Raw genomic sequence first — 15,683 nt, forward strand, 5'->3', positions numbered from 1 at the left:
TTAAATTAGAAGCTCTTATAGTATCAAAAGAAAAAACCCACTCTGCTTTGCACATCTATCTAGCTGCAAGCTGCACAAAGGAACTACTGCAGGCTTGGAAACAAGCACTAAGAATGCGCCCTGTGTACAGTGCAGACAATATCTGCAGCTGGTGAGAGGTTCCAGATCACCCAAATTGGTTTAGGAAAGTCAGAGGGACTTAATGTCTTATTTGTGTTTTGGAAATGTGCCCTCAATGGTGTCTGAGTTTACAAGAGAAGTTGATTTCTGAACTGATAATCCCTATTGGAGGAGAAGTGGCCAGGCTAAAGCGACTTTTTGCCTCCTTTTGTTCAGCTCTTCCACTGTGGATAAGGAGAAATGTCAGTGGTGTCTGTCTGTAGCTCTTCCAAAATCCTGATAAATGAAAGGCAAGGAAAGAATAGACTAAAAAAAGTGAAGATAAAATCTCAAATGAACTACAAGTGTACTATTAAAAATAGAAGGAAGGAGCAGCAGGAACCAGGGCACTGTTAGTGCCTCCTATTCTTGATTAAATGCAGATCACAAAAGGGGTCTTGATGGGAGAAAGGGAGTGCAGCTCCTAGGACATTTGGATCCTGGAATTAATCTTAACTGTCTGCTGACAGCAAAGCGTGTGACTTTTGGGCAGCAAATACCTGCAATGATGACGGAGTCTGTCCGGGCCGGGCCAAATTTCAGTGTCATCTCATGCTTGTGCTTATGGACTGCCAGGTGGTCCTCGTTTGTAAATCTCTGGAGTGAAACAGAAATGGAGAAGTGAGGGCTGGAGAGATGTCTCAGTGGTTAAGAGCATTGCCTGCTCTTCCAAAGGTCCTGAGTTCAATTCCCGGCAACCACATGGTGGCTCACAACCATCTGGAATGAGGTCTGGTGCCCTCTTCTGGCCTGCAGACATACACACAGACAGAATATTGTATGTATAATAAATAAATAAATATTTAAAAAAAAAAGAAATGGAGAAGTGAGAAGAGGAGGGGGAAAACTGCAACAACAAAACCAAACCAACCCCTCCGCCATTCAGTGCTCTTTTAAATGGGTAACGTGTTACAATGACACTGGTCCCTGGAAAAAGGGAATGGAAAAAGAACAGAAAGAGGAAAAATGATGGAAATGATAGAGGAGATGAAAGCAGGGAGGAGAAGAGAGAGAGACCACAGCACCAACTACTTTGTATCGTCAGGCACAAACAAGGTGAGAGGACAGACTGTTGCTGAGGTATTGTCTAAGCATGAAAAAAACATTAAGGTAAACTTGTAAACAAGAGCAAAACGGTTTTTAATAATAACAATAAAGAGAGAAGAAAAGACTGGGAACTCAGTGGTCATCACAAAAACAGGAAATTTCAGAACGAAGCTCTCTGTGGTGGGGCTGAACTAGAGAATTTTATGAGGGACTAACAGGGAGATAAATTATGCAGGATTAGGAGAATCATTTAACTTCCTGGCCCCCACAGCGCTGCAGCAGGCGCCTTTGCGGCTATTTGGCTCATGGTTTTAATGAGCCAGGAAGGAACTGTAGATGACAGAGGCCCAATGGCCAGCAATAATGGCACACACCAGCCCCATTGGCCAAATGTTGTCTTCCTTCATCAGGCAGTCTGCCTGTGCTCCAGCAGCCATAAAGGGGCCAGTACAATGCTTCTGGCTGTATAAAGACAAACTAAAAGTGCAAACAAAAAAAAAAAAAAATTAAGGGTAGAGAGGAGTCTGTAGGCAGGATGAGAGAAAAGGAGATGTTACAGATATTTGGGTAGAGGTTTCAGTGGAAGAACAGTGAAGAGGTAAGGCAGTCTACCCCAGTTTATGACTAACGCAAAGTTACTGGACAATAATTTACATTGCTATTCTTTTAAAAGGAGGAGGTGAAAGGAACAGATGAACAGCAGTAATTCAAAGGACCTTTGCAGTCATTGACCCTGTTCTTTCATTAGAACATCCATGCCACAGCAATGGCCTGGACATTGCAGGTTTCCAAACATGATTCTAATTTGTCTTGTGTCTAAAAATAGTGACTGTTTACTCTTGTTTTTACTCTTTTCATTAGATATGTAACTTACCACTCAATAGCACACCTATATCCCTCTTCCCACAGCCCTTTACAAAGCAAACACATAGCTCCTGTATGGTCCTGTATGGTCCCGTATGGTCAGCTAACAACATCAAACTGATCTTGTCTCCCTCATTTTACCCAAATTTTAAAGCCTTTTAAAATTTTATTTTATGAAAAAAAAAAGAAGAAGAAGGCTAGCTGGGCGGTGGTGGCATACTCCTTTAATTCCAGTACTTAGGAGGCAGAGACAGGTGACTCTCTGGGGCCAGTCTGGTCTATCAGAGAGTTCCAGGACAGTCAGAGCTGTTACACAGAGAAACCCTGTCTTGAAAAACCAAACCAAACAAATAAACAAGTAAATAAATAAAATTATTTTATGCTTTTTTTTCCCCATACAGGTCTGTATATCATGTGTATGCCTGGTGTCCAGAGGTCAGAAGAGGGTGAAGAGGGCATGGAGGGTGTCAGACCTTCTGAAACTGGAGTTACAGACATGTGAACTGCCATGGGAGTGGTGAGAATTCATCTAGGGTCCTCTGGGAAAATAGCCAGTGCTCTTAATTGCTGAGCCTGCCTCTACCCAGTTTATACCTAAATCTATCAGTAACAACTAAGATCCTTTCCAGGTAAAGCAAACAGGCCTGAGGAGCAAGGGTCAAGCAAAAGAGATCTAGGACAAAAGGGACACAGAAAATTCCCTAAAGAAGCTCTTTGCACCAGCTTTTTCAATTAGAGATTTGCCCCTAAGGGATAGGGTAGGAGAGAAATAGTCTGTTAACTGGGTTAAAAAAGTCACTGTAAGGATCTGGACCTGTCATGTATTTGAAAAAGGAAATCAGTTGAACCTAGTTGGCAATGGAGAAAATAGCATTCTTTTATGGTGGTTATAAAGAATAACATTAAATAGGCTTGTAGGTACTAGGAATATTATACTATAGTAATCACTTAAAAAGTATTTTATAAGCTGGGTGTGGTGGTGCACAACTTTAATCACAGCACTCAGGAGGCAACAAAGGCACACATCTCTGTGAGATAGTGGCCAGTCTAGTCTACATACAAGTTCCAGGCCAACCAGGGATACATAGTGAGACCCTGTCTTTAAAAAAAAAAAGTATTTCTAGAGGCATTTAAGGAAATTTCATGTGGCTGCTTAAAAAAAAAAAAGCAGTGCTCTAGAACCTGGAAAAGTGACTTCTAATCAAGAAGGCCTCTTCCATTAGAAATCCTCCTTCTCTCCACTCCAAAGAAGTCGAGAAAAGAATTTTTTTTTTTTTTGGTTTTTCGAGACAGGGTTTCTCTGTGGCTTTGGAGCCTGTCCTGGAACTAGCTCTTGTAGACCAGGCTGGTCTCGAACTCACAGAGATCCGCCTGCCTCTGCCTCCCGAGTGCTGGGATTAAAGGCGTGCGCCACCATTGCCTGGCCGAGAAAAGAATTTAAGTTTTTTTTAGATTTTGTTTTGGGTTAAGAGTTTTCAGTTCTCTCCCTTACTCTCCCGTTTCTCCTACCCCTTTGTGTGTCAGTGTGTGTGTGTTCTGCATGCATGTGTTTGTGTGTGTTATACTGGAGATGAAACTCAGAGCCTTGTGTAAGCTAGGAAAAGCACTTTACAGTGCTATACAGCCTTCTGTGTATTTTATTTTACGGATTTAAAAACATTGCTTTGGGGCTGGAGAGAAGGCTCAGCGGTTAAGAGTACTGGCTGCTCTCTAAATGTCCAGAGTCAAATTTCCAGCAACCACATGGTGGCTCACAGTCATCTGTAATGAGATCTGGTGCCCTCTTCTGGCCTGCAGGACGCTGTATACATAATAAATAAATAAGCCTTTGAAAACAAAACAAAACATTACTCTGAACTCAGGGTGGTGGTGTTCTCTGTTCACATTTAGTGCCAGCATGTCAGAGGCAAAGGCAGATGGGTTGCTATGATTTCAAGGTCAGCCAGGTCTACATAGTGAGACATCATCTTGTAAAAAGCAGAAACAAACACAACATTGTTCTGTGTATAGTCTGGATATGAAGTACCCCCAGCAGGCTCATGAAAGAAGTAAAGGGAGAGGCTCTGACTAATCAGTAAATTAATCCACTGATGGATTGTAGTTCGATGGCATTTCTGGGAGTGACTGAAACTTTCTACAGTAACACCTCATTGGAGAAAGGATGCATGTCACTGGACTCACCTGGTCACATACCTGTCGTCCTGTCTCCCAGCCACAGCCGAGGTAAGCGGCTCTACTCTATGGTGCCCTTCACTATGTCTTCTCTGCCATGATGTTCTACCTGACTGCAAACCCACAGTGCTGGGGTCAACTGACCAAGGACTGCAACACTGTAAGCCAAAACAGACCCCACTGCTCTGACGAGAACACTTAACTTACACACTCTGAGTTTCACCAAACTACTGAAAGAGTTAAACAAAACAAAACAGAACAAAACCTTGTGACCTAACAGTACACTTCAGGAAGAAGAGTCTACTGGGTAATTTTAAGGATCAGGACACTAGCATAGTCCTGACTCTGATTACCTATCCACCTTCTGCTGTTTTTGATACAGCTCTTGTCAGTTATGGAAAAGGTGGGGGCAGCAGCTAACTGAAGCTTCTTGAAAGTGAGTGTCAATCTGGCTATTGTTTTATTTATTTTGTTTTTGGTGTTTTTTTTTTTTTTTTTTTTTTGAGACAGGTTCTCACTGGGTACTTCTGGCTGCCCTGGAACTTGTGATGCAACCAGGCTGGTCTCCATCTCATGGTGAGCCGGCCGATTTTGCCTCCCCAGTGCTGGGATTAAAGGCGTGTGCCACCACTGTCTAGCCTGGATATTTTTTAAAATATTCCTTAGCTGAGGACAGTGGTGTATGCCTTTAATCATGGCACCCGGGAATCAAAGGAGGCCAGACCTCTGTCCACAGCCAGCCTGGTCTATTTCTCGAGTCCCAGGCCAGCTAGGGCTGCACAGTGAGGCCCTGTCTCCACCACCATCATTCTTTTATTTTTTCTCATTTCTAATTACTTAATTTTTATGCATGTGGGCACTTTGCCTGAATGTATGTCTGTGCACCATCTGCATGGGTGATGCCTGTAGAGGCCAGAAAATGGCATTCTGTGCCCTGGGACTGAAATTACAGATGGTTGTAAACTGCCATGTGAGTGCTGGGGACCGAACCTGAATCCTCTGCAAGAGCAGCCAATGCTCTTCACCACTGAGCCATCTCTCCAGTCCAAACTTTTCCAAAAAGTTTAAAATGTTTTCATTTTATTTTATGTGTATGAATGTTTGACTGCATGTGTATCATGTGTGTCGCTCTGGATCCCCGGGAGCTGGAGTTTACAGATGGCTGTGAACTATCCTGTGAGTGATGGAATGGACATCCTCTGCAAGAGCAGCCAGAGTTCTTAACCACGAGACTTCTCTGCAGCTCCATTTCCTTTTAATTGTTACAAGTTAATACTTCAACAGTTCCTTAGACCACAGGCTAGAGGATATAGCTTTGTGGTAGAGCATCTGCCTAGCATGCATGAGTCCTTGGGTTTTCTCCACTACTGAAAAAAAAAATTCTAGATCAGTCTGTCAACCAAAGCCCACCCTTGTCCCAGGGATTGAATTAGGAACTTCATACTTAGGGGATAATCTTTCTGAAAGCAATTTCTTAAATAGAATAGTAAAAATTATTGAGTGACTAAAAAAAACCCCCGAGATTAATAAAAATGCTGATTATTTCACTGAATTTAAAACAAGTTGAGGGGTTCCTTAAAAGATTTTCTTTTAAAATTATTTAAAAATCTACTCCTTGAGCAAATGCCTTTAATCCCAAACACTTGGGAGGCAGAGGCAGGCGGATCTCTGTGAGTTGGAGGCCAGCCTGGTCTATAAAGCGAGTTCTAGAACAGGCTCCAAAGCTACAGAGAAACCCTGTCTAGAACCCCCCGCCAAAAAAATCTACTCCCTATTCCTATTGTTAATACTCTTCGTAGTCTTCCTTTGCTCCTTTGATTAAGGTTTCAGTAAATAGCTACTCAGGAACTAGCTCTTGTAGACCAGGCTGGCCTCGAACTCACAGAAATCCGCTTGCCTCTGCCTCCCGAGGGCTTGGATTAAAGGTGTGCGCCACCATCGCCTGGCTTTCTTTCTTTCTTTCTTTCTTTCTTTCTTTCTTTCTTTCTTTCTTTCTTTCTTTCTTCCTTTCTTTCTCTCTATGATTTATTTCTATATTTGTGTGCATTGGTATTTTGCCTGTATTTGTCTGTGTGAGGGCAGCAAATCCCTTGCAACTGTAGTTACAGTCATGAGCCGCCATGTGGGTGCTGGGAATTGAACCCCGGTTATCTGAAAGAGTAGTCCATGCTCTTAACTGCTGAGCCTTCTCTTCAGCCTCCTGTTGTTCCTTAAAAAAAAAGTGTGTATGTGTGTGTGTGTGTTTTCAGAAGAAAGCACTGATTTCTTGAGACTGGAATTACAGGTGAACTACCCAATAATGGATTCTAGGAACTAAACTCTGGTCTTCTAGGAGAACAGCTAAGCCATTTCTTCAGTTCCGTCATGTTTTATTTTTTATTCTATTTATCTATTTATTTGTTTTCTTTGTGTGTATGCAGGTGCACTCACTTGTAAGTGGAAATCAGAAGGTAACTTCAGGCATTTTTTTATACTGCTCTCCACCTTCTGTTTGAGAAAAGATCTCTCCACAAACCTGAAGCCTGATGTTTCAAATAGAATGGCTGGACAGTGATGTCCTGGGCTCCTCCTAGTCCTATCCCTTCAGCACTAGGTTTACAAGCCTGTGTAACCACACCCTCCTCTGTGTGAAGACCTCAGGCTTGAGCAAAAGCACTTTTACCCACTAAGCCATCTCTCTAGCTCCTTGGACGTCCCTTAGTAACAATTTTCAGGACTACAAGATGGGTCAGTTGGTAAAGTGCTTGCCATTAAACCTGACAATCTGAGTTTGCTCTCCAGGATCCGCACAGTGGAAGCAGAGAACTGACTCATTCGTAATAGTTGTCCTCTGACCTCCATGCACACACCACGACACACACACTCCAAAATAAATAAAATTTAATTGAATAATTTTCCACGGTGCATTTCTAGGAAGAGTCCTAGTCCTGTATCTTGTAACAGGAGAATCTGAGTTCTCTCTTTTAGGACGCTGACTCAGTGAATAGAGCAAAGGAGGTCAGCACTGTAAGGGATAAGTTCAATGAATAGTCTTAATATTTTCGTCTTGTTTGTAGTCCTGGATGGAATTTGCCATGCAGACCAGAACAGTTTGAACTTGCAGTGATTCTCCTGAGTGCTAGGAGTGTGCATCAACATGCCTAGCTAAAGTATAATATAGAAAATACACAAGTCTTTTTTTTTTTAACTCACTCTGTAGACCCTGCTGGCCTTGAACTTAGATATCCAACTGCTTCTGTCTCGTGAGTGCTGGAATTAACTACATATGCCACCATCACCTAGCACAAGTCTTTTTTGTTGGAAGCAAATGAAGTCCTGAGTAAATGTGTATTATTGACATGAACACAGCCATGTCAAAGACCCCAATGCCTCAGACTCATGGGAATGGCAAAGCCTTCCTTGGATCAGGCTCAGAGGAATGGTAAAGCCTTCCTTCCCCTGGTCCTAGTACAAATGCTGACATTATATGCAGAAAGTACCAACCTTCTCTGGATAGATGACTATGACCTGTGGAGACTGGCTAACCCACTCCTCCTGCGTGCTGTACATAACAAACCTGCCGAGTTTCCTGGTTGCTGTTAGCATGTCTCCATCAGAGCATACAGTCCAGCTCTTCTATATGTGTATCTGATGTTTCTTCCTGTTTCCATAGTCAGGTTAATCCCAGAGTCATGCAGGTCATGTAATTCTTATTATTATTGTGAGGGAGGGTGATATATGTACCTGAGTGTATGTGAGGGCTAACTTTATGAAGTTGGTTTCTCTCTTTCCATCAATTCTTGGGAGTGAATTCAGGTTGCCAGGCTTTTGTCGTAAGGCCCTTTACCCACTGAGCTGTCACTCAGGTCGGAAAAGGCATACATCTGAAGTGGCGTCTCAATGAAGTTGCATATAAGTAAACACCTGTGTAAATACTGCTCAGATTAAGATATAAAAACTCCCTTATGCTCTTCTTTCCTTACTTTTTCTTTCTTCTTTCTTCTTTTTTGGTTTTTTGAGATAGGGTTTCTCTCTACAACAACCCTGGCTGTCCTGGAACTAGCTCTTGTAGACCAGGCTGGTCTTGAACTCAAAGATCCACCTATCTCTGCCTCCTGAGTGCTGGGATTAAAAACATGTGCCACAACCACCCGACTACTTTTTTTTCTTTTAAGACAGGGTCTCAGTATGTAGCTCTGGTTATCCTACAACTCTCTATGTAGACCAGGCTAGCCTCAAACTCACAGAGATCCCCTATCTCTGTCTCCCTAGTGCTGAGATTAAAGGTATACATCACTATGCCTGATTCCCTCATATTTTTAAGTGAAATAATTGAACAAGGAAGTGTACAGTGCCTGTACGAAGCATATATTCAGTTAGTCTTCACTTCCCTTTTAACATCTCAAGATAGAGAGATATTTTACTAAAAAAGTAATATTTTAAAAAGTAACTTATTTGTAGAATAATTGTAAGTAAGTTCATGTTTACATTCTGTGTCCTAATGCAGTTTGTTTAGCTTCCTTAAAGTATTTTTAAATAATCTATTTAATTTTATTTTATGTACATTAGTGTTAAGATGTCAGATCCTTTAGAACTGGAGTTATGGACAGCTGTGAGCTGCCATGTCTTTGCTGGGAATTGAACCCAGGGCCTCTGGAAGAGCATCCAGGGCTCTTAACCACTGAGTCATCTTTGCAGTCCCTCTTCAAAGCATTTTTTCTATTTATTTATTTATTATGTATACAATATTCTTTCTGCGTGTATGCCTGAAGGCCAGAAGAGGGCACCAGATCTCATTACAGATGGTTGTGAGCCACCATGTGATTGCTGGGAATTGAACTCAGGACCTTTGGAAGAGCATCCAGGGCTCTTAACCACTGAGCCATCTCTCCAGCCCTCTTCAAAGTATTTTTTTTTTTTTTGGTTTTTCGAGACAGGGTTTCTCTGTGGTTTTGGAGCCTGTCCTAGAACTAGCTCTTGTAGACCAGGCTGGTCTCGAACTCACAGAGATCCGCCTGCCTCTGCCTCCCGAGTGCTGGGATTAAAGGCGTGCGCCACCACCGCCCGGCTCTCTTCAAAGTATTTTGAGTAGCATCACTGAACAGAACTAAAAGAAGGTTAACAAAAGAGACATAGACCAAACTAAAGCTAATTTTTTTTTGCTGTATGACTGAGCCAGAGAAAAGTATAATGGCATTAGGATATACAAGTCCCATGATAAATGATAAATCCTTGGTAAAGCACTTTGACTAGTGAAATTTCTGTGTAATACTCCTTGTAAATTTGTTAAGTGGTCATATGTTTTCCTGTGTGTACGTGTTCATGACTGTTCTCTGATGGACATGCTAAGAAGCACTTTCTTAACGCTTTGGTTGTGAACCTACCCCTAATGGGTGAGCTGTCTCTCAAGCCCAGGAAGCAGTTCTTAATAAGCTACACGCCTAGGCCTCACTTTACTTTTCTCTGGCTTATTTTTAAAGAATTCCTTCTGTAATCCAGACTAAAACTGGGAAAACTGGCAATCCTCCTGCCTCTGCCTCTAGAATAGATGGGGTTATATCCTGAGACACCATATTTTGGAAGAGTAGACAGAGGAAGAAGACAACCACAACTCTTTAGTAATTAGGATACATAAACCATCAAGGGATACTGCAGTGAACTGAGTTTACATTTGTAATTATCTGAAAAGTCACTGTACTAAAATCTACCTCTTTCTCTAAAGCTCCTGGGTCTGGTGGTACTAAATGGACAGAATAGCTCTGTTTTATTACAGTATCTGCACTTGGGCATATTTTGGTAAAAGAAAGTAGTAAGAAAAGCTATGGGAACCCTAAGAAACTGGAGAGTGAGCACTGTGTAGCAGCAGAAAGCACACTGCTCTTTTGGAGAGCACACTCTGACAGGGCTTTTCACCTTGGTGAGGTGCTTCTTTCCCCAATGCACACTGGCAGTCTGTCAAAGTGTGGAAAGGAAGGGAAGGGACTGAATACACACACAGACATCATGAAGCCAGAATGGCTTTCATTTTCACCTCAGTCACTCTGAGGTGCCTGCTTTCTCCCTTAAGACGCTGCTGTTTGCAAAGTGAGTCACACATCCTGCTCTGAATGCTTCAAGGCTTTTGAATGAATCATTTCAAAGAACAGGACTGTTCAACAAATAAACACAACCACAGCAGCAGCTGTTCCTATGTGGCTTTGTGAGCAAGGTAATTTATAGAGGAAAAATAAGGACAGGAAACTCCTTCCCAATATATCCAAAGAGAAAATGGCGCCAGAGAAATAAAGGAGAAAAAACTAGAAGGAATAGCCCCACTAAACTGTACCTATGGTAAATTCGTTTGTCTATGGGTGGAGGCACTTTCTGCTTGAGGTTACATGAAAATAAGGAGGAAAAGGCTTTGACAGCTAAGAGAACCTTTGCTTCGGTGCTTGAGCGTTGGTTTTCTGTGGTTGTTATTGATGGTGTATTTTTTAAAGATAAGGTTTCTCTATACACTAGGATCAAGGACCAAACCACACCTGGCTCTCCATTTTCTTTTTAATAACATTACTATATTTTTCAGTAAAACCTAAGCTATGTGCCAATGAAAAGATTACTGTCAAACAATGCCTTGTATAAGTGGATTGCTTGGGGGAATGGCAGAGTTGAGGCAACAGGTTCGAGAAAAATATAATTGGTCTCTTGACCCCTTCTGAACCTTCTTTCCTTGTTACCTCTTCAGGAAAGGTTGAAAAGCCAGACAGTCACTTTCCCAGTCTCCCACACACAACTTCGGTGGGGGTGGAATGGAAGATAGTATTTCTGGGCAAGATTTTGTCTCCCTCATATAAAGGGAGTCCTGGGACTACACTTTCTCATTCTCTGCAGTGAAGCAATAAGTGCGAGTATTAACAAGTAAATAAAAATGATTCAGCACTGAGGAGAAAGAATGGAAACGTTAAAGCCTTGCTTACTTGCTCAAACTCCTATTTCTGAATTTATTGTGTTATAAACACTCCCAAGATTTTAAAGCTATTGTTAAGTACTTAGAGGTAAAAATAATCCCAAACCAATACAAGGTCGTTCTCAGGATGTATAGAGTCTTCTTCAGTTTCTATTTAAGGAACTTGGAAATTAGGTGTGCCAGAAAGTTCATTATTTTACATCTTCACGAGTATCAACTTTATACTAAAGGAAATTACATTTTTACATCTGTATAACATACCAAAGACATCTCATTCATCATTTAAGACCCTGAGGTTCTTTGGAAACAATGGCCATTAATAGTTTAGACTTTGGGGAAGAACAAATGATGAAGAAAAAAGAGAGAGAGAAACACCTGATGCTGCTACTCCTGAAACTATGTTACAGACCACACTTCACAAAAGATGGAGTTTAAATCAAAGCTCCATCTTTTCTTTGCTTGGCCATTCTTTTCCCTAATCTAAAATCTGTTTTGTTTTGTTTCTCTTCTTTCTTCCTACTCCTAGACCTCTGAAGTCCGGGCTGGCCTTGAACTCGAAAATCTTCCTGAGATAGCCTCCCAAGGGCTAGGATTACAAGCATTAACTACAACATCTGGCGGTGTCTTTTATGTTCTTTATTAAACTCCAGAGCCTTTTTGGGAATTATGCTTAAAAATTAATAAAGACAAGCCGGGCAGTGGTGGCGCACACCTTTAATCCCAGCAATCTGGAGGCACAGGCAGGCGGATCTCTGTGAGTTCAAGGTCAGCCTGGTCTACAGAGCGAGTTCCAGGACAGGCTCCAAAGCTACACAGAGAAACCCTGTTTCAAAAAACCAAAACAAACAAAAAGAATTAATAAGGACAGATCCATCATCTATTGTAGATGTAGTAGTTCTACAAAAGAATTGATAAGGACAGACCCGTTACCTATTCCTAGATGGTAGCAGTTCTATGTACGAATTAATAAAGACAGATCCATCATCTAGTCCTAGATGGTAGTAGCATATATAGAGATGGAATACCCAACCACCTTTAAAGGATCAATGCCTAGCAGCGGAGAAATACCAGAAGTAATTTGGTAGGGCTGGTCCTGTGTCAGTTACAGGGTTAATTGCATTCTCTACAGTTATGCCTTATGACAGACCTTTCAGTGTTCTACTTTTCAGATGTAGTCACTTAGTTGGGATATCATTAGAGTCCCCAAAAGGATAATGTTAGTTCTTAACAAGGAAAAAAAACTTTTATTTATTTATTTTGGGAATCAAAATGATCATACAGTTCTATAAAAGTTCTTACTTGCATTATTCATACTATTTTCAACTTTATCTAATCTCAAAATTTTAATAGGATGTTAATTTTGGGGGGGGGGGCGTTTAGAGACAGGGCTTCTCTGTGGCTTTGGAGCCTGTCCTGGAACTAGCTCTGTAGACCAGGCTGGTCTCGAACTCACAGAGATCCGCCTGCCTCTGCCTCCCGAGTGCTGGGATTAAAGGTGTGCGCCACCATTGCTCGGCTAGGATGTTAATTTTAATAGACTGTGAGGTCCACAGTCTTTGGAAGGCCCTTCAAGTATTTTATTTTTTTAGTTTATCACACAGTGTGTGTTACAATTCCTGTACCTTACAAATGGACAGATGGGACAAAGATAAAGTGCTATTTTAACATTAAAGCTTGGGAAATCTAGTACACCATGCTTCGTGTGAGCTGATGAAAACCTTCCTGTGGAGAAACAATACTGTTAGCACTTCTTCAAAACACAGGAGCTTGCAATACGCTGAGCAGAAAACAAGGTCAGTAGAAAGCCAACAGTAATCAGAACTGCCCGATCTTTGAGTGTTCACACAATTGACTGAAGAATAAATGAATGAACAGATAGATAGATAGAGACTAGGTAAAGGAGAGAAAGATTGTGGTGGTTTGAATGTGACTGCTCCCCACAGGCTCATATGTTTGAATATATGGCCCCACTGATGGAACTGTTGGGGAAGGATTAAGAGGTGTAGCTTTGTAGGAGGAGGTATGTCACTGGGGACCACAGTAGTCCCATTCCATTTGTGTTCTCTCTCTGCCTCCTGCTTATGAAGATCAAGGTGTGGCACTCAGCTGTTCCTGTTGCTATGTTTTCATTCCATCATTAAGGATTCTAACCCTCTGAAACAATAAACCCAAAAACTTTCTTTTATGAGTGGCCTTGATCATGGTGTTTTTATCATAGCCAACTGAAAAGCAATTAAGACAGAGATCTTATTCTCTAAAGTTAGTCTTTAGATGGCTTTCTCAAGCTTACAAAGACTCTCCCAACTCCCTCTACACACAAAATCAGTCTCTCATTTCCAAATGCAGTATTTTTTAATTATTTTTTTATTTTATGTGCATTGGTATTTTGCCTGTGTGTATGTTTGTGTGAGGGTGTTGGGTTCCCTGGAACTGTAGTTACAGACAATTGTGAGCTACCATATGGGTACTGAGAATCGAACCTGGGTCCTCTCTGACTGTCTCCTTTCTCCCAGCATTCAGTTTAGTTTTCCCTGCCTACCTAAGTTCTGTCCTATCAACAGGCCAAGGCAGTTTCTTTATCACCAATGGTATTCAGAGCATACAGAGGGGAATCCACATCAGCCCTGAAAAAGGGCACCCTTGCTTTCAGCCCCTGACCTGTGTTTTTGAGAAAACGAGCCTTGGTTTACTTGTCCATGTCATCCACAACTTGGGGTCTATCTTGTAGTTCCCACCCTGAGTCAACCACTGAGTCATCTCTCCAGCCCTGCAGCAATTTTTTAATGTATCTTAATTGATAGAACATGTGCCTATCATTTAAAGTCCTGAATTCAATCCCCATCACCACATAAACAGGTGTGGTAGGTGGTTTATCTCTCTAATCCCAGGACTCAGGAAGATGGAGACAGAGGAGCAGAAATTGAAGGCCTACTAACTGCTAAGCAAACTATGCCACTGGTTTAGCAGTGGTGTGACTACTATGGAGATAACCAGTCATTTCTGATTGGATTTGAAGCTTATTCTACAAAAGGGAATTTATGCTTGGTATGTAAACCTGGTCAAAATCTGGGGAGGTCTTAAGTCCTAGAGGGTAGCCTACTTCTTGTTTTGTTAAATGGACATAAGAGCAAACTGTTTTCTAAATATTTATGTTTATATTCTTAGATTAATGTTGCTCTCAACCTTCCTTGGAGAAGCTTCCATCTGTAGTAAGCAGCAGTAATACAGAATCATAACTGGTTAATGTGCTGAGAATAAGCAACTGTTGGGTAGTCAGCCCTAAATGGGATATTTATAAAACACACACACACACACACACCCCTACCAAGACGAAGGAAACGTCAAAGAAGACAGGGCAGAAAGGATGTAAGAGCCAGAGAGTGGGGAGGAGCCCTAGAAATGTCTTCTGGATTGGACATATCCATTATTCTCACGAACTCATAGCAGCTGTGGTTTACCTGTACAATATTGAGTTTCTCAACATTTCAGCATGGATGGGAGAGAAGGTCCTGAGGCCCTAGCTGTAGCTCCTGGCAGGTAATGCCTGCTGAAGGAAGGGAAGTCATTTCTCTTCAGGTGTCACTGGTAAACTGCCCATACTCAAGTAAATAATCTCACACTCATGCAAGCAACCCAAGCAAATATGGAAGTAGGGGGCACTTCCTGAAAAGAAAGGGCTCAGAAGGAGTAGAAGTAAAAGAAAGTAATAGGGTATGTATGAATATAAAATAGATTATGTATAAAATGTATGACATTGCCAAAGAAAAAACTATTTTTTAAAATTTTATTTTTGAGCCGGGCGGTGGTGGCATATGCCTTTAATCCCAGCACCGGGAGTCAGAGGTGGGCGGATCTCTGTAAATTCGAGGCCAATCTGGTCTACAAGAGCTAGTTCCAGGACAGGCTCCAAAGCTACAGAGAAACCCTGTCTCGAAAAACAAAACAAACAAACAAAAAAACCCCACAAAATTTTATTTTTATGTATGTCTGTACACCATTTGAGTTTCCTGTCACTGGAGGCCATTGGAGTGACAAATGGTTGTGAGCCACCAAATGGGTGGTAAGCACTGGACTAGGATCCTAGAACAGTCAGGGTTCTTAACTGCTGAGCCATCTGTCCAATCCAAAGAGACTCTGTCAGATAGACAGACAGTCAGTCAGTCAGACAGACGAACAGTTTCAGTGCCCAGAGGTTTTTAAATAAACCACAAGTATGGTGGCATTATTCTCCTTTGCCATTTCAAATACATGGAAAAAATGTTGTTCTGATTTACTGACCTAATAATCTGATTATTTTTGTGTCTAACCCAGGAAGGTTTTATTTTTCTAATTAAAAAAAATTTTTTTATTTCTGTTTTTTGAGACAGGGTTTCTCTGTAGCTTTGGAGCATGTCCTGAAACTAGCTCTTGTAGACCAGGCTGGCTTCAAACTCAGAGATCCACCTGACTCTGCCTTCCAAGTGCTGGGATTAAAGATGTGTGCCACCACCGCCTGACTTTATTTTATTTTATTTCG

At 41.6% G+C, this 15,683-nt stretch overlaps 1 protein-coding gene across 2 annotated transcripts in view; it reads right to left on the bottom strand.

Annotated features, from left to right (window-relative positions):
• The window catches only part of Atf7 (activating transcription factor 7), a 110,022-nt gene that overhangs the window by 41,381 nt on the left and 52,958 nt on the right, over positions 1–15,683 (bottom strand). For both annotated transcript variants that reach the window (XM_075960829.1, XM_075960831.1), the window contains exon 3: positions 660–756. In XM_075960829.1, the coding sequence (XP_075816944.1) occupies positions 660–756 (97 nt within the window). The remainder of the gene's footprint in view (positions 1–659; positions 757–15,683) is intronic.

The sequence above is a fragment of the Microtus pennsylvanicus genome, chromosome 2 (genome assembly GCF_037038515.1).
Source record: "Microtus pennsylvanicus isolate mMicPen1 chromosome 2, mMicPen1.hap1, whole genome shotgun sequence".
NCBI classification, from domain to species: domain Eukaryota; kingdom Metazoa; phylum Chordata; class Mammalia; order Rodentia; family Cricetidae; genus Microtus; species Microtus pennsylvanicus.